The sequence below is a fragment of the Mirounga leonina genome, unplaced genomic scaffold (assembly GCF_011800145.1).
Source record: "Mirounga leonina isolate KUSES-001 unplaced genomic scaffold, KU_Mleo_1.0 Mir_171, whole genome shotgun sequence".
NCBI lineage: Eukaryota > Metazoa > Chordata > Mammalia > Carnivora > Phocidae > Mirounga > Mirounga leonina.
In genome coordinates, this window is record NW_023270436.1 from 9,283,952 (window position 1) to 9,311,606 (window position 27,655).

A 27,655-nucleotide genomic window follows, 5' to 3' on the forward strand; every position below is an offset into this window, starting at 1 on the left:
GAAGAAAATAAAAAATAATCTAAGTGGAAGAGGCTTTCTAGGCATGACATAAAAGCCAGAGACATAAAAGAAAACACTAAACAGGGGCTCCTGGCTGGCTCAGTCAGAAGACCATGCAACTCTTGATCTTGCGGTCATAGGTTCCAGCCCCATGATGGGTGTGGAGATTACTTAAATAAATAAATAAATTAGAGAAAATAAAACACTGGACAACCCCCCTCCCAAAACAACACCAACAAAAAAAACCCTTAAGACAAAAACAAAACCAAAAACAGGCATCAACTAAGTAAAAAGATCAAGGACGATTGGCAGAAAATATTTGCACCATATATGAAATGACCAAATGTTAATTGCATTGATATATATATAAAGCACCTACAAATCAAATCAGTTTTAAAGAAACCAACAACAAACCAATGGAAAAATGAGCAAGGTACCTCAACAGTTTGTAGCAGAGGAAGAAGACATGACTTCATGTAAGCAAAGATGTTCAAGCTCAGTCCTGAAAAGGGAAATGCAAATTAATGTGATAGTGAAATGCTATTTTTCACCTATCTGATTAATAAAACTTAAAAAAACTTGATAAATTGTATTGGTGGGGTGTGAGGAAACTCATATATGATAGTGCAGGGGGAAGGCACTGTAAATTAATCAAACCTCTATGGAGGATAATACAGCAATATCTACAGTTAACCCTTGAACAACGCAGGGGTTAGGGGCACTGGGGATAACAAAATACCCCCATGCAGTCGAAAATCCACATGCAACTTTTGACCCCCCAAAACTTAACTACTAATAGCCTATTGTTAACCAGAAGACTTATTTTTTTTTTTTAAAGATTTTATTTATTTATTTGAGACAGACAGAATGAGAGAGACAGAGAGCACATGAGAGGGGGGGAGGGTCAGAGGGAGAAGCAGACTCCCTGCCAAGCAGGGAGCCCGATGCGGGACTCGATCCCGGGACTCCAGGATCATGACCTGAGCCGAAGGCAGTCGCTTAATCAACTGAGCCACCCAGGTGCCCCAACCAGAAGACTTATTGATTGCATGCATAAACAGTCAATTAACACACATTTTGTGTAATATATGTATTATGTACTGCGTTCGTACAATAAAGTAGGCTGGAGTAATAAAAATGTTAAGAAAATAAGGAAAAGAAAATATATTTACAGTCCTGTAAACAATTTGCAAGGAAGTAGACCTGCACAGTTCAAACCCATATTGTTCAAGAGCCAACGTATAATTAATGTTGTAAGTATCCTTTGATTAAGCAGCTGTTTCTATGAGTTTCCCAAGTCAAGGATATAGACTGTTTATAATGGCAAAAGGTTGGACACTGTTTATAATGGCAAAAGGTTGGACACAACCTAAAAGCCCATCCACAGGAAATTCATTAAATAAAAATGGTACATGAATCCAATGGAATTCTATGTAACAGTTAAAGAGAATGGGACACTTTTATTGTGTGCTGGTGCAGAACCATCTCCCAGACACATTATTAAGTGAACAAAGCAAGATGTCTTGGGGAAGGGGAAGTGGGGGCTGAGTGCTGCATTTAGAAAAGAGGGAGGTTCACTTTTCAGTTTATCTCTGCCCCTGATCTCCAAATCTACTGCCCCTTCTTCGGGGCACACATCTCATTTTCCAGACTCCCTTACACGGAGGAACGGCCAAGTGACTGAAGACCCAATGAAACAGGCTCAGACACAAAAACTTCCCCTGTGCCATCCTTAATGCTCTTTTCTCCTCTGGTTGTCTGAAATGACACTGAGCTCCACCGTGACTTTGGGAATCAAGTATTAACCTCAGAGTCATACTCGGAAAAGAGCCTGGGTCCGGGGGCTCCTGCCTGGAGGGGAACATCTGTGTGAGACACAACGTGAGCAGGGACTTTATTGTATGTAGTCACTGGAATTTGGTGGCATATCTGCTATAGCAGCTCTGTTAATTATTTTGTTATCCTTTTGCTATCACATTAGCTCTTTAAGGCAAAACAAAACACACACACACACACACACACACACCCCCCACACATACCTCACATATCATGTGCGTCTCCTTCAGACCTTAGAACACCTTTGTCTGGTACTTAATACCCGGCATTGGTCAATCTCTTCAGCCTTAGCTCCCGTGGCTGGAGCCTCAGTAGTAACAACCCATACACTTGCTGCCTAGATCTGCCCCTTTCCTCTGCTCCTCTTCTGTCAAAACACAGCCCAGATCTTCCTGCCAGGTTTCTTCACCTCCTCCTCAGACTTTTGCTGATATTACCTGGTTGAAATGCACACAGCTGACCTTGTATCCACCCTTCTTCCTAGGCGAACCTGCTGATTCCTCCCTGTCTCCCCAGTGCCCAGCTCCAGGATGTTCCCGGAATGAAACAGTTTGCAAGATCCTTGCCCCCATCCCTGCTCTCTTGTAGTCCATTAGCCACAGAATGAGAAACCAGTGAGTTTAAGATGCAAATCAAGCAAGCCATCCTTCTGTGAACTCCTCACCACTCTGTGTAAGATCTTCCGAAGACAATTCAGGTCTCACCTGTCACTTTCCGACCAAAGGATTTAAAAGCAGTGCTCTCTGCTCCAACTGTGTCCTCACCCTATTCGGTATCTTCACATTCCTTACCACTCTCCGAAATTACCTCGTGTTTAGTTTAAGGTCGGCCTCCCTCACTAGAGTGTAAGCCCGCGTAAGTCAGGGCCAGGGTTGCTCCGGGTCAGGCCTGTCCACATTAGGGTTCAGGCACACACACAGAATTCGCGAGGTCGGGTTATTGCGTATACCCGGTGCGCCACGCGGGGGGCGGTAGCGGGGCACAAAGGGGAGCCGAGGGGGAGCAGCCCAGGGCCGGGGGCCGCCGTGGGCGCCGCCGCGCAGCTCCGCGCGAGACCCCGGGGGAGGTGGCGGGCACGCCCCCTGCGCCCCGCCCCGCGCCAGCCCATTGGCGGCCGCGCCAGGGGCGGGGAGAGGTCGCGGTCGCTGTGACCCGCACAGCAGCGCCAGCCGGCGGCCGGGCACACACGGTCCTGCACGCCCGCGCCCTCCGCAGCATGTTGCGCGCCGCTGCGCTCGCCGCCGCTGGCCTCGGGCCCCGCCTGGGCCGCCGGCTCCTGTCGGCCGCCGCCACCCAGGCGGTGCCGGCCCCCAACCAGCAGCCTGAAGTCTCCTACAACCAGGTGAGGCCGCCGGCCCCGGGGCTTTGTTCTCTCGGGGAAAAGGAGCCCGCCGGGTGGGAAGGCCTTGGGTCTCTTTGGGCCCCAGTTTACCCACCTGGGGCTCGAGAGGTTTGCAGCGTTTGGGCTTTACGCACACCTTACCTTTCTTCCCGCGAGCATTTTGGCCCCTTCACCGCCGCTGACAACCCCGGTTCCATTCTCCGGCTGTGACTTGGGCCGCTTATTTGTTCTCGTCCGGCCGCCGTCCGTTTTCCTGCGCCAGCTCTCGGGGTTCCGTTCTCCGCCCCTCGGCCTCTTAGTCACCGCAGTGTCTGCAGAGGGCTTTCACTATCACCCACCCAGACGAGATTTCCATCCGAGTCCGGCTTAGCGGGACCTTTTCTGTCTTTTCCTTAGTCATTTCTTATCCCTTCATTCTTGCCCACGTCCAAGGACGTCCAAAAGGAAAAACAAGAAAAGGAGGGGGCCTTCTCAGCTGAAGTTCACCCATTCGCTAAGGAAAAGGCCAAGGCCCCTCGGCCGGGAGCGCCCACGTCCACTGCTGGGAATGGGGAAAGGGTGCGGGACCTTCCGCCTCCGGGGCGCCATCCGCAAATGGTGTCCGCGCCCTCCAAGGACCAGGTTTTCTTCCAGCAAACCAAGGAGGGGCTTTCCAGGATCACACCGATTCCCAGAGGCCAATTTCCTGCTCAAGCAGGACTTTGGAATAGTCTCTCTTTTGATCTTTGAGTTTGGGTAAGGCGCTGGAATTCACAGAGAAGGAAATCGTTGTGAAAAGAGTTCGTTTTGTATGTGCAACAAATTGCCCTTCTGTGAGCTTCCGATTTCTTCTTCTGTAAAGTGGGAAGTGGGTGAGTGAGTCAGCACGGGGCCTGGTACATTTGGTGAACACTTACAGCAATAACAGCTATTCTCTGTGCACCTGGCACCATTCTGTTTTGTTGTTTCATCCTTAAAACAGCCCAGTGAGGTGGGCACTGTGATCATCTCCATCATTATAGATGAACAGCCTGAGTTACAGAGAGGTTTCGTGAGTTGCCCAAAGATTGAAGCCAGTAGCAAAGTTGGGGTTCACATCTAGACTCCCAAAAGAAAGCCTCTAATCAGAACATTCTGTGCTACTATTGATGCAACTCGGGGTTGGAATAGAGGGGTCACTGCTGATTGAGGATGCCATAGAGCTGATCCCTGGCCGACTACTTTGAACAGTGGACCTGCTTGTCTGGCCCAGAGCTGGGCTGCAAAGGTGCACACAGGTGGTGGGTAAAGGCACATCTGTGTGATTGTAAGGAGTTACAAATGGTTATTTGCGAGGGAATAAAAACAAAATATAAAATTTCCTTTGGGTAACACAAGCCCCAAATGCAGCAGTTGTTGTTCTTTTGGTAGGCTGCTTAATGAGTTCATGCTTGGAAGACTTGAACATCAGAAGAATCACATGGAAATATCCTTAAGGGAAAGGTGTCAGCACCCCAAGCCTTTGTGGACACAAGATGTAATTAAGATCTTTCTCCTTTGTGGTCACATGGAAGTGAGGAAATGGCATCCAAACGTTAAGTGTCTTGTAGATAGCGTGAGTCCTGCTCTCCAGACTTAGTCTGGGGATGTGAGCTGGAGAGGAGTGCAGTGTCCCTGCAGCTTCTTTCCTTTATCACATTTTTTGAGATCATAAAAGTAACAGTTGCTCACTGTAAAAATACAGAGTACTGTAAAACTGCCCCCCATCCCCCATTGCACTACCTCCAAGAGCACTGTTAACAGGGAGGTCCGTAATCTTGCATTTTCTGTGTGTGTGTGTGTGCGCGCGCGCGCGTGCACACAAGCATGCACCAGATTTTTTTTTTGCATAAATGCGATACTAGCACTTACTGTTTGAAACACTGTCTCATTGAACAATGTATGTGAGTTACCTTTCTCAGTCAGTACATTCATATCTTTTTTATTCTTCCCAAGGTTGCAATGCATCGCACCATGTTGGAACTGACACTTCTTAAAGTTCCTTGGGCTGTTTTCAGTGTTGCTTTGTTGTTAATCCTGCTGGCAAGCATGCCAAAGCCTAATCTGAGTATTTTGAGTCTCTAGGAGCCAAGGGCTCTAGGAACAAACTAGATCATATTCCTGGACATTTCCTGGGGTGTTACTGGGTCCTTGAAGTTCAATGAACATTCTGGAGTTGAGCTTCCCAAAAAGGAGCTCTTCCAATAGGCTTTGAAGTTGCTTCTGCAGGCTAGGTTTTCTTGCCAAGGGCATTTGCCGGTGTGTGTGTGGGCTTTTGGGGAACGTCACACTTCAGACTTGTTGGGTCTCACCTGGATGGGTGGGAGGGGTGCAGGCAACAGGTCTTCTCCTTCCTACCTTCTTCTCAATCCAAAAGAGGTTGAGGGGGCTGGTTTGGTCCACCTTCCTGGGGTCCTCTTGCCTCTACTTGTCTTGGGTGAGGCCGCAGGGTGGGGTAAACTTATTGGATGGGTTAGGAAGATTTTAGGACATGTTCTTCTCCCCCCACTCAAAAGCAGGGACCTGTAGGGGAGCTGATGATGGCCAAGCTTCTTGAAGATCAACATTTCTTATCCTTGGCGATTTCAGGGCCACATCTCTGTCAACAAACTGATTTTCATTTTTCATTCTGTTTTTCTTTCCTGACTTGGAGAGTAATTAAGATCTAGAAAGACAACCCAAAGGAAAACCCAAGGGACTGTGGCTTCAGCAAAGTAACCTCTCTGGATGAATGTGACTAATGCTTTCATCTGCAGCATCACCAATTCATGTTGGTTGATAATACCCCAAGTTAAGCTTTGCATATTTTATTTTATTTTATGTTTTAAAGATTTTATTTATTCATTTGACAGAGAGAGAGGAAACACAAGAAGCAGGGGCAGTGGGAGAGAGAGAAGCAGGCTTCCCGCTGAGCAGGGAGCGTGATGCGGGCCTCGATCCCAGGACCCCGGCATCATGACCCGAGCCGAGGGCAAATGCTTAACGACTGAGCCACCCAGGCGCCCCAAGCCCTGCTGATTTTAAAAGCTCCTGAAGTTAAGCCCTACTGGTTTTCAAAGCCAGGTATTATGGGGACTTGTCTTCCCAATGTGAGTCCCCAGTGCCTGGTGTGCCTAGTGTTGGGTCTGATCTCTTGCATTTGCTTCTCCACACTTGTGGTGTCCCTCCCCTTTGTGGTTAGTCTTGCCAGGGGTTTGGTTCCCAACTGTGTCTTTGACCTTCCTACTCTTTTCAGTGTGGCCTCCTGTCCATGATGAACTGTGGAAGGTCTGTTCTACCAGTCTTCAGGTCGTTTTCAGAGTTCATTGCACAGATGTAGCTGTTATCTTGGTATGTCTGTAGGACAAGGTGAGCTCAGGATCCTCCCACTGTACCATCTTCCTGACTCCCACGTTGGTTGATAATAATAATGAACACCAGAATATTGTTAGAGACCACGTTGCACTCTGGACTCAGACTGCCTGCCGCTCATTGGCGTTGACTTGGGCAGGTTCATTCATTCAACAGACATTTCCTGAGTACTCCCAGTTCCAATGAACAAAACAGACAGGAATCCCTGCCTGTGGGAAGTTTGTGGCCTGGATAGTAGAGACAGACAAGTAAGTGAAATGCATAGTATGGCCAAGGCAATCAGCACTATGGAGAAGAACAAGGCAGGGAAGAGGGGGATACGGAGGGTGGTATAATTATTTAACTCTGTACCTCAGCTACCACATCTGTAAAATGGGGTAAAAATCCCATCTACATCCTAGGGTTGCTGTGAGGCTGGAGTGAGTTCATCCTTATACCGCCCTTAGAAAGTGTCTGGCTCATGGCTGTGGGGGGTGTCCATGTTCACACAGCCTTAAGTAAAAGCTGGGGTAACAGTGATCCTGTTGAGCTTACAAGATAATGGTGATGTAACTCCATTATGTGGGTGCTGTTGTAGTTGTAATTTGTTTCCTGAAGGGGTGAGCTAGGTTCTGGTAAAGTTGAATGGGAGTTTGGGGTGGTGAATTCAATGTGTGTCTCTATTCTTAGCTTCTTGACCACAGCACTCAGGAACTAAAGAGAGAACTGACAAAAAGGAAATTAAGAAAGGATCTCCCTGTATAGAATTTTCTGGTTACAATATTAATACGTCCTCAGTACCAAAAGTCAAGCATTACAGAAGTCTGTGAGGTAGAACGCACTGGAAATATATATCGGCATGCACAGATGTTCATTGCCCCGTAGTTTACATTAGCAAAAACCTAGGAAGCCACTTTGCCATCCATGGGGAAATTGAAGAACAACGTGTACTGAGGTTATAGGAAGGAATAATTCAGTGCATGCAGTAGTTACAGGCATTAGCTGGAGCTATATGAATAATGGGTCTCAAAAACAATGTGTCAAGGTAGGAAAGGGTCTGGCATTCTGCAGATATGAAACTAATTAAACTACGCAAACAAACTCTTACACTGAATGTGAGTAGACCTATCTCTATATAAAATGTATACAAGTGTACTGGAAGGAATATGCGCATTGGTGTGAGGGTGCTGAGTGCCTTGGGGAGGGGGGTGCTGCATAGAGAATCTGTTTGCAGGTAGTAATTAAAGGGAACTTTATTTAAATGTTTTATTTCATTAAAGCTAAGTAACCTGTAAGCAAATTTAAAAAGAAAAAAGAAAGTGACAGGCCTCTGATAATCCCACACCTGCAGATAATCACTGCTAACAGGTAGTATATACAGAAGAGAAATTTGGTTTTCCTTGGGAGATTCTTACATAATGAGCCAAAACTTATGTTGGATTAAGCAGTGGTTTGAAGTGGCTTTGGGCTGAATGAGTCACGTGAAATATCCCCATACTGACCATACTGGTTTTATTGCTTGTGAAAGAGTTTTAGGATCCTCTGTAGAAATAATAGATTCAGGTAACCCAGAGAATCAGAGGATTTCACCAGACTCCCCTTGGTACCTCTACTTCTAACAATATATTATATTATAAATGAACACAAATGCCTTTCATTACCTCCTGCCTCCCCAGAATCTGTATCTCTGGAAACACACAGAGTTACAGGTGACTGAGCTCTAAGAAGGTTTGTGGTGGGGCACCTGGGTGGCTCAGTCGTTAAGCGTCTGCCTTCAGCTCAGGTCATGATCCCAGGGTCCTGGGATCAAGCCCCGCATCGGGCTCCCTGCTCTGCAGGAAACCTGCTTCTCCCTCTCCCCCTCCCCCTGCTTGTGTTCCCTCTCTCGCTGTGTCTCTCTCTGTCAAATAAATAAACAAAATATTAAAAAAAAAAAAAAAGAAGGTTTGTGGTGTTGAGATCAGGTGGAAAGGACAGATGTGTGTGCTGTGGACATGCGTACAGGTCCCCTGATCGAATAATTGTGATTACTGATCACTTAGGAACTGGCAGGCCCTGTGCTGAGGATGTATAACTACATTTTCCCTTTTATCCCTCCCAACAACTGTATGAAGCAGGTATTGTAGCTGTTACAGATGAGGGGAACTGAGGCTCAGGGAGGTCACATTAAGTAGCAAGTATGAAACCAGGGTTCAACTCTGATGTGTGTGCCCTTAGCCACATTCTGTGCTACCTCATGACCAGGACCTATGGTCAAAAGAGGATGTCAGTTTTTTTATTTTTTTAAGATGTATTTATTGGGACCGTCGGGTGGCTCAGTCAGTTAAGCATGTGCCTTCAGCTCAGGTCATGATCCTGGGGTCCTGGGATGGAGTCCCGCATCGGTCTCCCTGCTCAGTGGGGAGCCTGCTTCTCCCTCTCCCCCTGCCTGCCGCTCCCCCTGTTTGTGTGCCTGTTCTCTCTCTGACAAATTAATAAATAAGGGGCGCCTGGGTGGCTCAGCTGGTTAAGCGACTGCCTTCGGCTCAGGTCATGATCCTGGAGTCCCTGGATCGAGTCCCGCATCGGGCTCCCTGCTCGGCGGGAAGTCTGCTTTGCCCTCTGACCCTATCCCCTCTCATGTGTTCTCTCTCATTCTCTCTCTCTCAAATAAATAAATAAAATCTTAAAAAAAAATTAATAAATAAAAATCTTTTTAAAAAAGATTATTTACTTGAGAGAGAGAGAGGTGGGAGGGGCAGAGAGAATCTCCAAACAGACTCCCCACTGAGTGTGGAACCCAACGTGGGGCTCCATCTCACAACCCTGAGATCATGACCTGAGCCGAAGAGTCGGATGCTCAACCGACTGAACCACCCAGGCGCCTGAAGGATGTAAATATTTAGGGGACTACTGAACTTAAACATTTGAAATCAGAAGGGAGGAGCTGTGTTTCTTTCTTTTTTTTTTTTTTAAGATTTTATTTATCTGAGAGAGAGAGAAAGAGCACGGGTAGGGGGAGCAGCAGAGGGAGAGGGAGAAGCAGACTCCCCGCTGAGCAGGGAGCCCGATGCGGGGCTCGATCCCAGGACCCCGGGATCATGACCTGAGCCGAAGGCAGACACTTAACCGACTGAGCCACCCAGGCGCCCCAGAGGAGCTGTGTTTCTGTTCACATGTGTATTCCCAGCCCTAGCATGGAGATCAGAAATATGATTGCTGCTCAGTAAATATTTATTGAAGGCATGAATCGTTGCCATTTATGAAACCATGTTTATAATTTTGTGTTCCAGTAGCAAGGAATGGGAACACAGTATTTCCACTCAGAAGGGGCTTTTTCAAAGAATTTGGGAGTTAACATGAATAAGAATGTGAAGACATGCAGGGAGGGCTAAAATTATCCAAGGGAAGTGACTGCAGCAAGGTAGAGGTTGCCAAATGATAAGCCCAGAGAACATAAACAAATTGAAAGCATGACTGCCAGGCAAACAGTCCACAGTAGAACCCAACTTCCCATGGTGAATGTGGTGAAAAATCCAGGAATGCAGAGTGAAAGGCCCTGGGTGCTGAGGAGAGGAGGCAAGGGCTCTGGTCAGGTGCCAGAATGTCTCCAGCAAGCCTGGGGGAGGTGGCTCCCTTTGGCCTTATTACTGAACTAACCCTGAGGTTTAGGGAGCCTGATGAGGGACTCCATCCCAGGACCCTGAGATCATGACCTGAGCCGAAGGCAGACGCTTAACGACTGAGCCACCCAGGCGCCCCGCCCCCCCCACTTTTTTTCAAAGATTTTATTTATTTATTTGAGAGGGAGAGAGCATGAGAGAGACAGAACACGAGCAGGCGGGAGGAGCAGAGAATGAGGGTGAAGCAGGCTCTCCGCTGAGCAGAGAGTCCGAAGATGGGAAGGTGGGGCTCGATCCCAGGGCCCGGGGATCATGACTGAGCCTAAGGCAGAGGCTTAATGACTGAGCTACCCAGGGCCCCACAAATCCCCAATTCTATCATGCATCAAAGCTTGAATCAAAATCTTTCTAGAGTGCATCCTGCCTGCCAAATTGGAGCTACTGAACACCACTGAACCTGTTTTTGGAGACCTTGCACAGATGATGACTGTCCAGTGCCTTGGTGTGGGGGTGGCACTGGAATGTCACTCTGTCCTCGCCTTGGTTAGGCCTCCTCCCTGGGGTCCGCAGCTTCTAGGCACCCACCACACCACCCAGGTTTCTGGAGGCAGCCCAAGGATCACGTTACCCTCTAACTCAGCAGTTGTCTGGTATTTATACGGTCATCTGTCCCAGGTTCGCAGAGATGCGCAGCCTAGGCTGTTTGCTGCAGCACTGCCAACAGGAATAGTGAAATCCATCCTAAAAGGGCCCGTGTGGGAAATGCTTATACCGGATTTGAGGCTGGGAAAGTGACCCCTGGTAGACCCCTTCCTAACCAGCTCCTTCCTGTGCCACCTGGCCCCACGGGCACCGCCACAGCATGGCACACTTACTTCCCCCGAAGCCCAGAGCACACCTGGAGCCCTCACGTGCCGTCCGGGTACTGCGGTGGTTCTCACTACAGAGTGAGGTGAAGTGCCGTGCCCCATGTGACACAACTAGGATCACAGGAGCCCTGCATTCATCTTTGGCCCTGGCCAAACTCCCGACTTTGCTTGGTGGCTTGGTCTTGTTTGTGGTTCTAGACTCTGGCCCAGAGTAACTGGAGATGACCCCCAGGGTCCTGAGCCAGAGCCAGGCCATGTTGGGATGCTGGGGCCAAGGAGAGCCCTTGAGGAAGGAAGGCAGAGTGGCCTTTAACTGACGTTCACCCTGACTGTGACCTTTGCTCAGCCCTGGCGAAGTGACCAAGTGTCCCCGACCCTCAGACCAGCTTCCCCATCCGGAAGGGGAACAGCTTGCTGGGAGAGTTTTCCCTGGTCTCCCTTGAGGCCATTGCCTGGCTCTTAGAAGCAGAGAGTGAATTTTGGCACTTGATGAAGCGGCTTTAGATAAGGGCCTTTTCTCTGAGTGAATGAAGAGGGTTCCATCCTCCCCTGACATTGGCCTCATTAAACCAGCGAACAGTCTCTCTCCAGACGTGGTTGCAGTTAATCCTCACAACAGCATTAGCAATGATTGCTGCCAGGCGCTGAACTGAGGGCTTCTTCACGGGACCTACCCTGCTCTCTGATTCCATGTCCTAGCACTTCCTTCTTGGTTTGCCAGTTAACTCTGGTCACTTTTGTTTTTTCTCAAATGCACCAGGCTTATTCCTACCCCAGGGCCTTTGCACTTGCTCTTCCTGCTGCCTGGAGTGCTTATCCTCCTACTCTTCCTGTGGCTGGCTCCTTTTCATCATCAGGGCTCGAGTGAAATATCTGCTTATCAGAGAGACCCTCCTGACCATCCCATCTAAAGTTCTCTGTCTTCCCCCACTTTAGTACTCTTTGTGGGTCCTATTTTCCTCCTTTGTACCTACCACTGCAATCTGAGGTTGCCTTGTGTATTGCTTCTCTACCTGCTTCTCTACACCTGAACACCAGCTCCATGAGTGAGAAAGGTCTTTATTGGGTTGGGTTGCCACTGTGTCCTCAGCCTTAGAACAGTGCCTGGCCCATCACAGGTGTTCACTACATGTTTACTGAATGGTCAAAGAATAATCTGACCCCGTTCTCACAACAACACTGTGCTAGAGGAGAGATGGTTGCAAATTCTTTGCTGCTCCTCCCAAGGAGTAGTGGAGGCTCTCTCCCCTCCCCGAGATCTGGACTGGGCCTGTGACTCACATCGACCAGTGAAGCTTGGTGGCGGAAATGAGGCCGTGTGACTTCAGAAGCTGGATCTTAGGAAGCCTCTCAGCTTCTGCGTGGGTCTCTCGGCACACTGTCTGGGGAAGCCAGCTGTCATTGGAGAAGGCTGACGAGCCTGAGTCTGCCATATAATCAGGAGACCCAAGCAGACATATATGTGATGCAGAACCCCTCGTGCACATCCAGCCCCGTGCACCCTTGCTCTGCAATCCCATGAGCCAGCCCAGCCAAGCCCTGTGCAGCTGAGCCTCACTAGTGGACACGATTGTGAGAGGATGACGGATCATTTAAGCCACCAAATTTTGACATGTTGCACAACAGTATGGACAACTGATATGGTAGACACATTCTCTTCATTTCTCAGATCAAAGAAACGAAGGGCAAATGACTTACCCGAGGTCGCTTGGCAGAGGGGGCATTCCAACCTGGTTGTCTCCAGGTCTGGGGCTTGAAACTTCACACCACATCACTCTGAGGCTAATTCATATGTGTTCTGATTTTCTTTCTCCCACATCGCTGGTTGTCAGTGTAGGGTTGAGAGCCGGTCCTGAGAACTTTCTTCCTTCTCATAGATCTTCATAAACAATGAGTGGCACGATGCTGTCAGCAAGAAAACATTCCCCACCATCAATCCATCCACCGGAGAAGTTATCTGTCAGGTAGCTGAAGGAGACAAGGTGAGAACTGGTGACCTACCTCGGGGCGGGAGCAGGCAAGGGTGGTTTCATTGTGTACTTTATATGTTTTTATGTGGTTGAAACTTTACCAGGTGTGTATTATTTTCATAACTCAAAAATGCCAATGAACATCTTTTGAGTAAATGAATCAACAGAAACTCTTCCTTCCAACAAAGGTGCTAGATTATACCCGGGTTCAATAATTCACACAGTGGTAGAATTGTAGACTTGGAACTAAATTTGGGAACATCTAATCCAATCTCTCTTTTCTAGACCTAAAAGTTGAAGGTCAGAGAAGGGAGGTACACATCTAGATGGAGGAATTTTGTGGACTAGAATTTGGGTCTTCTGAGATCTAGTCTGGTGTTGGTGGTGTATTTACATTATGTTGGAATTATACCTACTTGCAATAAAAAATAGTTATAATAATTTTACAACTTAAAAATTAGACTTTTAGTAAAAAAAATTTGTTTTCAAATTATGGAGCATTTTTTATTTTTTATTTTTTATTTTTTAAAATTTTATTTTATTGTTAATCACCATACATCACATCATTCGTTTTTGTTTTTGTTTTTGTTTTTTTTTAAGATTTTATTTATTTATTTGAGAGAGAGAATGAGAGAGAGAGCACATGAGAGGGGGGAGGGTCAGAGGGAGAAGCAGACTCCCTGCCGAGCAGGGAGCCCGATGCGGGACTGGATCCAGGGACTCCAGGATCATGACCTGAGCCGAAGGCAGTCGCTTAACCAACTGAGCCACCCAGGCGCCCACATCATTCGTTTTTGATGTAGTGTTCCATGATTCATTGTTTGCATATAACACCCAGTGCTCCATTCAATAAATGCCCTCTTTAATACCCATCACCATGCTAACCCATCCCCCCACCCCCCTCCCCTCTAGAACCCTCAGTTTGTTTCTCAGAGTCCATAGTCTCTCATGGTTCATTTCCCCCTCTGATTACCCCCCTTCATTTTCCCTTCCTACTATCTTCTCTCTCTCTCTCTCTTTTTTTTTTTTTTAAAGAAAAGGCCTTGAGAGGTGCCTGGATGGCTCAGTTGGTTGAGCGTCTGACTCTTGGTTTCGGCTCAGGTCATGATCTCAGGGTTGTGAGACTGACTGAGCACCACATCGGGCTCCCGCACTCAGTGGGGGATTCTCTCTTTCTCCCTCTACCCCTCCCCCACTCATGCTCACTCTCTCTCTAAAATAAATAAATAAATCTTAAAAAAAGAGGGGTGCCTCGATGGCTCAGTCGTTAAGCGTCTGCCTTCAGCTCAGGTCATGATCCTGGGTTCCTGGGATCGAGCCCCGCATCAGACTCCCTGCTTGGCGGGAAGCCTGCTTCTCCCTCCTCCACTCCCCCTGCTTGTGTTCCCTCCCTCGCTGTGTCTCTCTCTGTCAAATAAATAAATAAAATCTTTAAAAAAATAAATAAATCTTAAAAAAAAGTGAAGGCACTGAAAATATTTTAAGAATGCCTCTTGCCCTCTGCTTTAACAGTTTTCTATATTCATGTATAAAGCCCTGCTCCCTCTGCTAAAAGCAAATGTGAATATAGTACTTTCCTGGCTTATAGGGTAGTCTGATATAAATATGTTTTGTGTTTTTTTAAGATTTTATTTATTTGACAGAGAGAGAGAGAGACAGTGAGAGCAGGAACACAAGCAGGGGGAGTGGGAGAGGGAGAAGCAGGCCTCCTGCAGAGCAGGGAGCCTGATGCGGGGCTCGATCCCAGGACCCTGGGATCATGACCTGAGCTGAAGACAGACGCTTAACGACTGAGCTACCCAGGCACCCCGGTAAATATGTTTAATATTAATGAAAACCATGCTTCCAGCCTCCTGCTACACCTCTCGCTGTATGAAAACTGCTAGCTGTGTTGATTTTACTGCTTCTCCAAGGAGAGGGAAGCTGGTTAAACCTATATTAGGTGCAGACTGCCAGTCATCTTAGAAGGAATGCTTAAGTTCTCTGGGCTTGCTTTCTTAAGAAGAGGGGGGAAATGGTCAAATTCTAAGCACAGAGCCCTGAATGTTTCCCTCCAAAACTCTTTGGGGGATTCCAAAATGAAAATACAGAAACGTTAACGGTCAGGATCCTCACTCCCTCCGTGAAAGGAGGGCAAGGAGAATCTGAAGCTCCACAGGCAGGGCCTTCGCGGTAGGGAAGGGCTGTTCGGGGCGAGTTTCCACACAGGCATTGACTGAAGTCCCATGGGGGTGTTTGGCAGCAGGCTGGGTGGTAACTGGAGGCAGTTAGTGCTGAGAAGGCCTGAGCTGCCTTGGTGGGTGTTTTCCAGGAAGACGTGGACAGGGCAGTAAAGGCTGCCCGGGCCGCCTTCCAGCTGGGCTCACCCTGGCGCCGCATGGACGCATCCGACAGAGGCCGCCTGCTGAACCGCCTGGCTGATCTGATTGAGCGGGACCGGACCTACCTAGCAGTGAGTTCTCAGCCCCCTCCCCTCTCATCCCATGTGGTGAATAGGCTCAGAGCATCCCACAGCCATCCAGGAAAGGGGGCTGCATTGCTGACCTGTAACTGGTCAGAATGGCATAGGCTGGACATTTTGGGGGTATGCCCCTGTACCAACCAGAGGAGCCTCTCATTGTCCCCTATGATGGCTAAGAAAGGAGGAGATGGGGTGGAAAGGGGAGACACAATGGGGAGCCTTCCCCGAGACCTCCAGGGATGGACACCTCCCTCGGAGCCCCTCTGTGTGGTGGGCCTTCTCTCTGGCTGCCAGAGGCAGAAGAAACCAAGAGCCAATACCCTCTCCTCTCCCCAGTCCAATCTGCAAATAGCAGCCAGAGTGAACCTTCTAGAAGGCAAATTATACCATGGTGCTCCACTCTGAAGCCTTCTATGGCATCCTGTATATCCTTAGGATAAAGTCCTGTTCTCTCATCATGGTCTACAAGGCCCTGCCTGGTCTGACTCCGTCTCCCAACTAATGCTGGACCATGACCCTCACACACACTGCTCAGCTCACCAGCCTTCCCTCAGCGTCTTGACTGCCTGGCTTCTTTGAGCCATCAGGGCCTTTGCACATGCTGTTCTCTCTGGGGTGCTTTTCATTTTGTCATCATTTGTACCTTCCCCCTTGCCTAGTTACCTCCTACATATCCTTCAGGTTTAGGCTAGAGGGTGTTTCTCAGACTGGGCTGGGCAGCCTGGCTTCTCCTTTCTAGCATTCTTTTTTTTTTTTTTTAAGATTTTATTCCTTTATTCATAAGAGACAGAGAGAGAGAGAGGCAGAGGGAGAAGCAGGCTCCCCGCTGAGCAGGGAGCCCGATGTGGGACTCGATCCCAGGACCCTGGGATCGTGACCTGAGCCGAAGGCAGTTGCTTAACCAACTGAGCCACCCAGGCGCCCTCCTTTCTAGCATTCTTAACACTCGTGATTGAGGCTTCATGTCATTAGTCACTGGCGCTTTGCTCTCTCAGCCCCCATGTTTGTCTCTTACCCCCAGCCCCTGGATTTGGCTTAGAGCAGAACCTGGAAAACACGTGCACGTGAAGTTGGTGCACCGTTCCTCTCCCCACCCCTCGCTCTCCTGTCTTGGGAGAGGGAGGGGCGATGGGCCAGAAATGCCATGGCATTCAGTGGCACAAAGTAGCCCATCAGCCCTTCTTGGTCTGTGCTGAGCTTCAGCGTTGGTCGTCACCGATTGCTTTGATTCAGTCCTGTGCCTGCATGTCTGTGCTGACTGTTCTCTTTTTTCAGGCCTTGGAGACCCTGGATAACGGCAAGCCCTATGTCATCTCCTACCTGGTGGATCTGGACATGGTTCTCAAATGCTTCCGGTATGGGCTCAGGCTTCCGGCTCTTTGTTCTGGCCGTCCCCCAGGGGAGCAGGTGTTGTAGGGCCAGAAATAGAGTAATTTTTTTTTTAAAGATTTTATTTATTAAACAGAGAAGAGACACAGCGATAGAGGGAACACAAGCAGGGGGAGTGGGAGAGGGAGAAGCAGGTTTCCCGTGAAACAGGGAGCCCGATGTGGGGCTCGATCCCAGGACCCTGGGACCATGACCTGAGCCGAGGGCAGACGCTTAACAACTGAGCCCAGAAATAGAATAATTTAACAGGATCACAGGAGTTGTAGAATCATGTTAGGAGAAAATCCCTCAATATCAAAGTTGTAACTTAATCATAAGCATTTTTCTTTCTTCTCAAGGCAGTTTTGGTAATTTCTATGTTAGATGGAATTTGTCCATTTCATGTATGTTATCTCATTTGCTGGCTACAGTTGTTCATATATGCTCTTTATAAGCTTTTTTCTCTCTCTAAGGTCGGTGGTAATGTCCCTGCTTTCATTTTGGTTTTCAGTTGTCTCTTCTGCCTTTTTTTCTTAGTCTAGTGAAAGGTTTGTCAGTCTGGTGAGTTTTCAAAGAACCCACTTTTGGTTTTGTTGATTTCCTCTATTGTTTTCCTATCTCTGCTCTAGTCTTTATCATTTCCTTCTTGCTGGCTTTGGGATTAGTTTAATCAAACATCTTTTTTTTTTTTTTTAAAGATTTTATTTATTTACCTGACAGAGAGAAACACACTGAGAGAGGGAACACAAGCAGGAGGAGTGGGAGAGGGAGAAGCAGGCCTCCTGCCGAGCAGGGAGCCCGATGTGGGGCTCAATCCCAGGACCCTGGGATCGTGACCTGAGCCGAAGGCAGACGCTTAACGACTGAGCCACCCGGGTGCCCCTAATCAAACATCTTAATGCCCAAGAAATACAGGATGAGGAATAAGAGCTTTGTTAGGATCTTTGGGGTTGCAGTAACAAAGCCTCAGTCTGACTTGGGCACTGCAGAGTTGGGGGTCTTAAATCTAGAAGGCCGCTGAGCCTCACCGTGGCCCATCTTAGCCCCCTTGCTTCATTCTTCTCTCAGTTACCCCCTAGCCGCTGTCAGGGCCAGTGTGTGTGCTGGAACCTGGCTGCCCACACCTGGGCTGGCTCCTATATGCGGGATCCTACTGACTACACTGTAGTCCCTTATCCTAGTGCCAAATGCCAAAGTCTTCATGCCAGATTCAGGGGCCAGATGCCACCCTGATTGGCTGGCCTCAAGTCTGACCAGCTGTGGTCTGGGTGGACGGATCATTGTGCAAATAACAAGTACTCCCCTTGACCCTGTGGACAGAGGTGGAGGGGAAGAAGCCGTGCCAGAAAAGTAGTGGTTGGACAACAGAAAGGGTTCTCAACCAGGGTAGTCAGTCACGTCTCCCAGGTGACAGCTGGCAATGGATAACGGAGATACTTGTGGCTGTCACAGAAGGGGGTGAGGGAAGGGTGCTACTGGTATCTAGTGCACAGAGGCCAGAGAGGCTGCTAAAAAGCCTGCAGTGCACAGCATGGCCCGCCCAGCAAAGAATTTTCCAGCCCCATATGACCATAGTACCAAGGTTAGAACGCGCTGTGAGGGTGACCCAGAAAGAGCAGCCTGGGGAAGCTCAGGCTAAGTCTTATGCCCTCCTGAGTTTTAGGAATATGCCGTTATGCTGATTAGGTAACCATTGTGGGGCCTGCAAAACATACGTCATACAGCCTGGGAGGAAGGGAGCGGCGCTGCCTTTCCTTGTAGAGATTGGCAACTCCCTGGCTGTTCACAGACCCGTGTTCGAAGCCAGGTCAGCGTGGGGCCCAGACTCGCGTTGCCATCCCACTCATTTCAGAACTCTTCCTTTTACCCCACGTTTCCATATTTCCCCTTCTCTCATTTTTCCTGCTTCTCTGAAAATGTCACCATTACGGGCTGGAAACCCACAATGCTCTTTTCTCCCCCGCTCTAAGGTGCTGGGCTTTTCTGTCCCCTGGGTCCCTGTGTGTCTAGATGGGAGGCTTTACGAGGGGTTGGGCCAGTTGAGGATTTGTTTCTGGTGACTGTTCCCTCAGTCGTACTTTGGGGTCTGCATACAGGAAGTGCTGGCCGTTAGAGAGGTTTCCACTTCCTCACCAGATCCGACCCATGGTTCTCAGATGCTAATCTGTGGTGCTGGCTACTTCAACAGTCACAATTTAATAAATCTGAATGTTTATGAAAAATACCAATTCCTGGGGATCAGCCTCGGAGCTCCAGATTGAGTAAGTTGGAAGTGGGCTCCTGAAATGTGGTGTTATTATTTACAAGCATCCCAGGTGATTCTGAGGCTTAGAGTTTAGTTGTCCAGAGTGGAACTGTGACCCTAGGAAGTCTTTCTGGGGCTAAGCCAAGGGCAAGGGCAATTGGGCTTGTTTGGGCCTTACAAGGGGCCTGTTTGAGCCTTTTCTTTCTGCCAGGGTGTACAGGGGTCCCTGACAGTCATTGATTAAGCTTGGATTTTTTTTTTTTTTTTAAGTTATTACGCTGGCTGGGCTGATAAGTACCATGGGAAAACTATTCCCATTGATGGGGACTTCTTCAGCTATACCCGCCATGAACCCGTCGGGGTGTGCGGGCAGATCATTCCGGTGAGTGGTAGGCTCCTAATAAACAGATGAAGGCTTATTAGGAGTGCCTTGAGATGCAGCGATCTGGGACAGGCGGATTGCACAGGTGGGAGGGTCTGCGGGCTGTTGTTGGAAGGCGGCCTGGGTGGTGGGTGAGAACACAGGCTTTAACAAAGCCAACCAGTGCTGCCATGCGTGGACTCTGACTTTGGGCAAATCACTGATACCCATAAGACTCGGTTTCCTTATTTGAAAAGCAGAAGGGAACACAACACTGTCTTAGGGCAGGAGGGGTAATACAAGGCAACAACATAGCACAGAGCCTAGTATGGTTAAAGCTCTAAGGAGCCTGAGTCGCTCCTGCTCCCATCCACCTGCCATGTCCATCCATCTTCAACTCATAGCAGAGTTGTGGGAGTAGCACAAGGGGCTCGGAGAAGTCAGTGCAGCCCCCTTCCCCAGGCCGCCCCCTCCTCCCCGGGCCACCCCCTGGGTGCCCCCTTCTCCTCCCCGGGCCGCCCCCTCCTCCCTGGAGCCAGTGCAGCTCCAGCTTGATTCCAGAAGCAGCTCTTGTTTATCGCAGTGGAACTTCCCACTCCTGATGCAAGCCTGGAAACTCGGCCCAGCCCTGGCGACCGGAAATGTGGTTGTGATGAAGGTAGCTGAGCAGACTCCACTGACTGCCCTCTATGTGGCCAACCTGATTAAAGAGGTGTGTGGTTTGTGTCAGTCTTGACCTCTGAATGCCCTTGTACAGGCTGGCTCCTTGGGGGTTCTTAGGAGGGGCTTCGGGGGCCCCAAAGTGGGGCAGGTGTTTGTAGAGCAGGGACTGAACCTCCCCTGCACCCCCCGTACCTCATCACAGGCCAGCCAAAATGACCCCCCTTACCTGTTTTCTACACTGAGCTTCACTGCCAGACCCCTTTGAAGAGTGCCACTGGGGAGGGACAACAGCCCCAGGGAACCCCGAAAAGTAGGTTCTCTGCTGTGCCATTTGGAATTCCTGAGCAGTGCCTCACACACTGGTGTCAACTTGTCTGGGTACCGGGCAGGCTGCTTTAGCCTCTCCGGGGGGTGTATGTTCTTCTGTCCAAGCCCTTTGGAACAGGAGAATGACGCCCAGTGTCCCTGGCTGTTTGCCCACAGGCCGGCTTTCCCCCTGGCGTGGTCAATATTATTCCTGGATTTGGCCCCACAGCTGGGGCCGCCATCACCTCCCATGAGGATGTGGACAAAGTGGCCTTCACAGGCTCCACCGAGGTAAGGCATCACCAGGACCTCAAGCTTGTGGCACATTTGGCCCAAGTTCCCACTGTCCTCAAAGGATGACGCTTTGAAGATTCACCTCGGGGTACTGTGTGGAGGGTCCTCTGAGGAGCTTGAGTGAGGGGCCCCGCGTGTGCCTGCAGTAGCTGCCGGGTGGAGCCCTCTGTGGGTTGCTTGACACTCTGGCTGCTGTTGTGGGGCCACCATCCCACGTGGAAGAAAGAGGCCCAGACCGTCTAGACCTCAAGAAGCCCAGACCTAGGGCGCCTGGGTGGCTCAGACAGTTAAGCACCTGCCTTCGGCTCAGGTCATGATCCCAGGGTCCTGGGGTCGAGCCCCACATCGGGCTCCTTGCTTGGGGGGGAGCCTGCTTCTCCCTATCCTTCTACTGCTCCCCTGCTTGTGCTCTGTCACTCTCTCTGTAAAATAAATAAATAAAATCTTAAAAAAAAAAAAGTCTAGAGCTGACCGCCTGCCCAGAGTCAAAGCCCTTTGGCTGTGTCAGATTCCTTGACCAGCAGTGCCCTGACAGTTATAGAGCATGGGCTTCAGAAAGACATGAGTTCAAATCCCAGCCTCGCTATAATGACATGGGTGATTCACCGAATATCTTCGGGGCTCCATTTGTTGTCTTTAAAATGAGGATGGCCATATGGAGGCAGTAGAGACAGTAGGCATGGTGTAGTGGGGAAGATCAGGTGCTCTGGAGTCTTACTGTTTCAGTGGCACTTACTAGGTCTGCGATCCTGGGCAAGTCACTTAGGTTCCCGAAGCCTCTGTCTCATTTGTAAAACGGGGATAAGTGCACCCACCTCACAGAATGAGTGAGGGGGATCAGCAAAGGTCTAGCTCAGAGTAAAGTGCTCAGGGAGGGAATGAATGATGAGTGAGGAGTATCCTGTTCTGTGCCAGGCCCTGGAGGAACAAGGACAAGTAAGATGTCTGGTGATTCCTTCAACATCATCTCCTTCGAAGCAGGGACAGAATTCCTTCTGAAGAGTAACCTTTTCCTCTCCTTCAGTTGTTGGGAGGCTTCCTCACATGGCCCCAGAGAAAGCACACTGACTACTGTAACGAATGTGCTCTTCAAGCCGTGCCCCCGGAGATAGATACCGTCTAGCGTCTAGTCTGTGCGCCGTGATGGCAGCTCCAGGAGGGCAGGAACAGAGCCCAAGATAGCACGGTCCCAGCTCTTTCCTTGATTTGCTGCTGCCCAAATCAATGCCTTGAGGTGATGTTGAGAATCTCACAGAGGGGATGGTTTCCTGACAGAGACAGATGTGTTCGTTCAAATAGGTTCAGGGCGGCTTTGTGCAGGCTCTGGTAATAAGGATGTGAGGAGCACCCCATCCTTGCCCCCACAGAGCGTGCCATGGGCTAGGGGACCACACTCACAACACTGTGGGAAGGGTGCGGGATAGTAGTTTGACCTAGTGATGGACTCACGCTGCCCACGTGTGAATTCTGATTCCACATTCACCAGCTGTGTGACTTTGGGCAAGTGACTTGACCACTCTGAGCTGCAGCTCCCACAGTTCTAAAGCAAGGCAAAGAGTTGTGCCTATCTTTGATTGAACTAAATGAACACGAAGCACTTGGCACAGTGTCTGGTATGTAGAGGCCATATTGCTCATGTGGTTATGGTCACTCTCGTCCTGGGAGCTCAGAGGGGTAGGGCAGCAGTGGTAAGTGAATAGCTAGATTGGGTGAAATTCTCCAGCTCTCTTATAATCCAGCTGCTCCCTCATGTTGTGAGATCCTCTGTCCTGTGTCTAGAAGAGTATTTGGTTCTTCTTTCCTCCTCCTGAGAGCTTGTCTATATTTCTGCTTTCCCACAGGTTGGCCGCCTAGTCCAGGTTGCTGCAGGGAGCAGTAACCTCAAGAGAGTGACCCTGGAGCTGGGGGGAAAGAGCCCCAATATCATCATGTCAGATGCAGATAGTAAGGTTTTTGTGGGGAGGAGGTGTGGGATGAAGGCAGCCACTAGCTGTCCATACTGTGGCTCCACTCACTTCTGTGAGCTTCAGCAACTTCTGGACTCAGTGTCTGCCCCCTGGGCCTCAGGACGAAGGTCAGAGTCCACAGCATGGCCCTCCAGCCTGCATGACCTGGTCTCTCCCCGGCTTCTCTCCTCTTTGCTCCCCACCATCCAGCCGGGCTGTGCTACTTAGCTGCCCAGCCATACTGCACACTCTCTTGGAGCAGACTGCTCCTCCTCCTCATACCCCTTTTCCTGGTCCTGCCGAGGTGCCCCCTGATTTGCCCTTCCCTGACTGCTTTGGGCTGGCTGGGTGGGTCCTGCCTCCACCCTCTTGTCTGTTACCACGGAGGGCTATGACCTCCTCTCTCTTTGTGTCTGTCTGCTGGGTGTCCACACCGCAAGAAGGGAGAGATCAGGCCTGTCCTGGTCAGCGCTGTTGGTGGCATAAACGGGTTAAGAGCGTAAGCAGACGCTGGGGCCAGGCTCATCCTCCGTCTCTTCTCATGGGTGCCTTTCTGCCTCCCCAGTGAACTGGGCCGTGGAGCAGGCCCACTTCGCCCTGTTCTTCAACCAGGGCCAGTGCTGCTGTGCGGGCTCCCGGACCTTTGTGCAAGAAGATGTGTACGCCGAGTTTGTGGAGCGGAGCGTTGCCCGGGCCAAGTCTCGTGTGGTTGGGAACCCCTTTGACAGCCAGACTGAGCAGGGGCCGCAGGTAAGCCCGGCTGCTGCAGATGGGTCTGGGTGTCTGGAGCCAGCGTGGAGAAGCAGAGGGGGTCTCAGACTCAGAGGCAGGCAGGCTTGGCTTCAAGTCTCAGCTCTGCCATGTGCCAGCTGTGTGTCCCTGGGAAGCCACATGCCCTCTCTGAGCCACTGTTCTCTCATCTGTAATAACCATCTACCTGAATCCACAAGCTAGCTTTGAAGTGGAAATCAAAAATGGAAACCAGTTTGTAAATTTCATACATATAATAAATATTAGGAGTATCTGTGTAAAATTCTGGACCTTGGCCATCCATAAAAATGCATCTTCCAGAAGGACACACACGTATCTGTTAACTGTGGTTATCTCTGGGGAGTGGGGCAGAGGGCCATGGCCTGGGTAGCAGAGGGACTTTACTTCACTTTATGCTATTCTGAAATGTTGGATTTAAAATATATATAGGGGCGCCTGGGTGGCTCAGTGGTTAAGCATCTATCTGCCTTCGGCTCAGGTCATGATCCCAGGGTCCTGGGATTGAGCCCCAGGCTCGATTAGCGGGAAGCCTGCTTCTCCCTCTCCCACTCCCCCTGCTTGTGTTCCTTCTCTCACTGTCTCTCTCTGTCAAATAAATAAATAAAATATTTAAAAATAAAAAATATGTATGTATATATATATATATATATATATTTTTTTTTTTTTTTACCATGAGCACATACTCATTTTAACCAAAACAACAGTCAATAGTAATTACAACAAGAAGAAACACAGTGTCTCTGCCCACCATTTCCTCTCATGTCCTGGGCCTTACTCCAGCATTATTCTTAGACGCCGCCTATCCTGGACTCTCTCTCCATAGGGTCCTGTGCTGGCTTCCCCCAGCCACCCCCTCAAGAAGAAAGGAGTCCACAGGGTCAGGGGTGCTCCCAGCTCCCACCAGTCCCACTTCTGGGACCCATGGGTGCCTCTCTACAGGTTCCATCCTCCTGAGGATGTCTGCTGCTGGTGTCCACTCCCCAGGTTCCAGGGCTGGCCAAAACCAGTCTATTTTTATTTTTAATTAATAGACTTATTTTTTTTCCCACCTCCCCGACTCTAATAGACTTATTTTTAGAGCAATTTAGGTTTATAGAAAAATGAGCAGAAAGTACAAAGTTCCCTTCATTCCCCACCCCTCCCCTCTAATTTCCCTGATTATTGACATCTTGCCTTAGTATGGTACGTTTGTTATAACTGATGAGCCAATATGATAGATTATTATTAACTAAAGTCCATAGTTTACTTTAGGGTTCACTCTTGGTGTTGCATTCTGTGAGTGTGGGCAAATATATAAAGACATGTATCCACCATCGCAGTATCATACAGAATAGTTTCTCTGCCCTAAAATTCCCCTATGCTCCACCTATTTATCCCTCCCTTACCCCCAACCCTAGGCAACCACTGATCTGTGTACTGTCTTCATAGTTTTGCCTTTCCCAGAATGTCATATAGCTGGAATCATACAGTATGTAGCCTTTACAGATTGGCTTCTTTTACTTAACAATGTGCATTTAAGTTTCCTCCATATCTTTTTGTTACTTGGTAGCTTATTCCTTTTTATGGCTGAGGAATATACCATTGTATGGACATACCACATTTTCCTTACCTACTTATCTGCTGATGGATACTTGGGTTTTTTCCACTTTTTGGCTATTGTGAATGGTGCTACTATGAATCCCAACATCTTTTTTTTCTCTCCTGTTTTTCTTTGTAGTTTATGGCTATTTAATTAGTAAGGTAATATAAACTTGTATAAAAATTTTAATAAAAAGTGTTTAAAGGAAAAAATAAGACCCCCTTGGCTTCCTTCCATGTCTATTCCCCATAGATAACCACACATGCACATGCACAGAGTTACATTTTTGTATATTTAACAAAAACAGGATTATATAACATTCTACAGGCTTCCCTCACCTTTACAGAATACCTTAGGCTATCTTTCAGTGTCAGTTCACAGATCAATTTTTTTTTTTTTTTTAACTGGGCTCCATGCCCAACAGGAGGCTTGAACTCATGATCCTGAGATCAAGAGTCCCATGCTCTACCGATTGAGCCAGCCAGGCGCCTCACAGATTTATTATTAACAAGGACACAATATATATTATATATACAAACAGTAATTATTTTAGCCAGCCCCTCTACTGATGTATACTTAGAATTGTTTCTGTTTTTTACTTTTACAAAGTGCTCCTCAGTGAATATCCTTGTTTCGGTCCCATTGTGACATGTAGAATAAATTCCTAGAAGTTAAATACCTGGATCAAAGGGTATGAGTATTTCATTTTTTGACCAATATTAATAAAGTACCTGGGGCGCCTGGGTGGCTCAGTTGTTAAGCGTCTGCCTTCGGCTCGGGTCATGATCCCAGGGTCCTGGGATCGAGCCCCGCATTGGGCTCCCTGCTCCGCGGGAAGCCTGCTTCTCCCTCTCCCACTCCCCCTGCTTGTGTTCCTGCTCTCGCTATGTCTCTCTCTGTCAAAAAAATACATAAAATCTTAAAAATAATAATAATAATAAAAAAAATAAAGCACCTGCCACAAGGGCTGTACCAGCTTATAGGCCTTTTTTTTAAAATTAAGATACAACTGACATATGACATTGTATTAGTCTTTCTGAGAGCATATGAATATTAGAATGTCTGTAACATACTCTTGCCATCAATGTATTTTCTTATTATTATTATTTTATTTTATTTTATTTATCTAGAATGCTTCACGAATCTGTGTCATCCTTGGGCAGGGGCCATGCTAATATCTGTACGGTTCCAATTTTAGTGTGTGTGCTGCCGAAGCAAGCACATTTATTTTCTCACTATTTTGAATTCTTAGTTCCTTCATAGTTGGAAAATAAAAACAATGGGTTTGATATGCATTTCTTTGAGGGCTAATGAGGTTGGTTGACCCTTTACTTACGTTTATTGGCCCTTTGTAATTCCTTTTCTGAGCCTTGCTTATTTCTAAGCCTCAGTGGTTGCTCAGTTGTCTCATTCATTGCCTGTGTGGTTCTAAGCCTAAAGCTAGGAGAGGTCTGGCTCTAGCATCTCTGAAACTTGGGACTTCTTTTCCTGCAGGTGGACGAAACTCAGTTTAAGAAGATCCTTGGTTATATCAAATCTGGAAAGGAGGAGGGGGCGAAGCTGCTGTGTGGTGGAGGGGTTGCTGCTGACCGTGGCTACTTCATCCAGCCCACCGTGTTCGGAGATGTGCAAGACAGCATGACTATCGCCAGGGAGGAAGTTAGCATGGGGCCAGCATTCTGGGGAATGTTCTTAGGAGAAGTGGACAATTAAGTTTGGCGTCTTCATACCATGACCCATCCGCTGGTTTTGGGCCAAATTCTGGCTCTGTGCCTAAGACAAATTATTTACAATTCTATCTGATCTGGTCATTCCCCTCTTTCACCCCTTATGGCTACCCACTGTTGGGGAGAACTTCCAAATTCCCTTGCAGTTTCCAGGGCCTTTGTGTTGTGGTCCCTGTGAGCCATGAGTCAAGGAATGGTTTTGCTCAGCCCTTTTATGATCTTCATATAAGCAGGACACTGGACTAGACCGAAGGGCTGTGACTTCCCCACATGGCAAGGCTCCCGATGTTCTCCCTCTCAGCACTCATTATGAATGCAGGACAGCAGCTCTGGCTCACTCATTCATTCATTTCACAAACACTTACTGAATGCCTGCTCTGTGCCAGGCTCTCTAGAGACCCTGGAGATCCAGAGGTATGCAAGATGTGTTCCCTGCCCTCATGGGGTCCACACACGCTCCCCTTCCCCAGTGGATTAGTCCTTTAGCAGCCTCATGCACAGAAAATATTAACTGTTCATGTACAATTCAAAATAAAATAATATGAAAATGCAAAATCAGGGGAACAAAGTCCAACAGAGTTCTGCCTCTTTCCCTATCATGACTACTTTGATGCTTTTTTTGAAGTCTCAAATATCACTTTTCCAGAAGGGTGGGGGGTGCCTCTGCTCTGCCAGTGCCCAAAGCACATGACGCCCCATCCCACAGTCCTGCTCCAACCATGATGAGTCCTGGCACTCTTCCCCCGCCTCTGCCTCGACACTCCCCAGGCAGTCCTGGAATCAGCCATTTCTTTAAGAAGTCCTGCTCCCTTTTAGGGGAAAGTGGGATTTCATGAGGATAGGTGCTGGGTGTGTTTATGCCTGGAACTCCGTTTCCCTCCTCCCTGCTCCCCACCTGCACTCTGGCTTGGCCAGTATCACAGCTTGGCTGTCACTTCTGCAAAGCCTCACCCCTCCTCTCCACTCATCGGTCCAGGAGCTCCCGTGG

At 48.7% G+C, this 27,655-nt stretch overlaps 2 protein-coding genes and 1 non-coding gene across 5 annotated transcripts in view; 1 reads left to right on the top strand and 2 right to left on the bottom strand.

Moving 5' to 3' along the window:
- Positions 1–12,891, bottom strand: part of BRAP (BRCA1 associated protein) — a 101,855-nt gene extending 88,964 nt beyond the window's left edge. The window contains exons 1-2 of one of the 3 annotated variants that reach the window (XM_035017016.1): positions 12,675–12,891; positions 438–502 (exon numbers count right to left, since the gene is read on the bottom strand). The gene's annotated coding sequence lies outside the window, so the exon portion shown is untranslated. Of the gene's footprint in view, positions 1–437; positions 503–2,540; positions 2,828–3,319; positions 3,603–12,674 lie in introns of those variants that run through there. The other 2 variants (XM_035017017.1, XM_035017018.1) reach the window with 2 other exon arrangements.
- ALDH2 (aldehyde dehydrogenase 2 family member) overlaps positions 3,012–27,655 on the top strand; it is a 29,539-nt gene continuing 4,895 nt past the window's right edge. Inside the window, exons 1-10 of the mRNA XM_035017019.1 lie at positions 3,012–3,178; positions 12,854–12,958; positions 15,258–15,398; positions 16,683–16,762; positions 19,291–19,402; positions 19,965–20,093; positions 20,528–20,641; positions 22,486–22,588; positions 23,156–23,340; positions 26,435–26,599. Coding sequence (XP_034872910.1) covers positions 3,053–3,178; positions 12,854–12,958; positions 15,258–15,398; positions 16,683–16,762; positions 19,291–19,402; positions 19,965–20,093; positions 20,528–20,641; positions 22,486–22,588; positions 23,156–23,340; positions 26,435–26,599 — 1,260 coding nt within the window. The 5' untranslated portion in view covers positions 3,012–3,052. The remainder of the gene's footprint in view (positions 3,179–12,853; positions 12,959–15,257; positions 15,399–16,682; positions 16,763–19,290; positions 19,403–19,964; positions 20,094–20,527; positions 20,642–22,485; positions 22,589–23,155; positions 23,341–26,434; positions 26,600–27,655) is intronic.
- On the bottom strand, positions 26,061–26,162 carry LOC118018717. Its single transcript, XR_004681466.1, has one exon. It is a non-coding gene; the product is annotated as a U6 spliceosomal RNA (small nuclear RNA).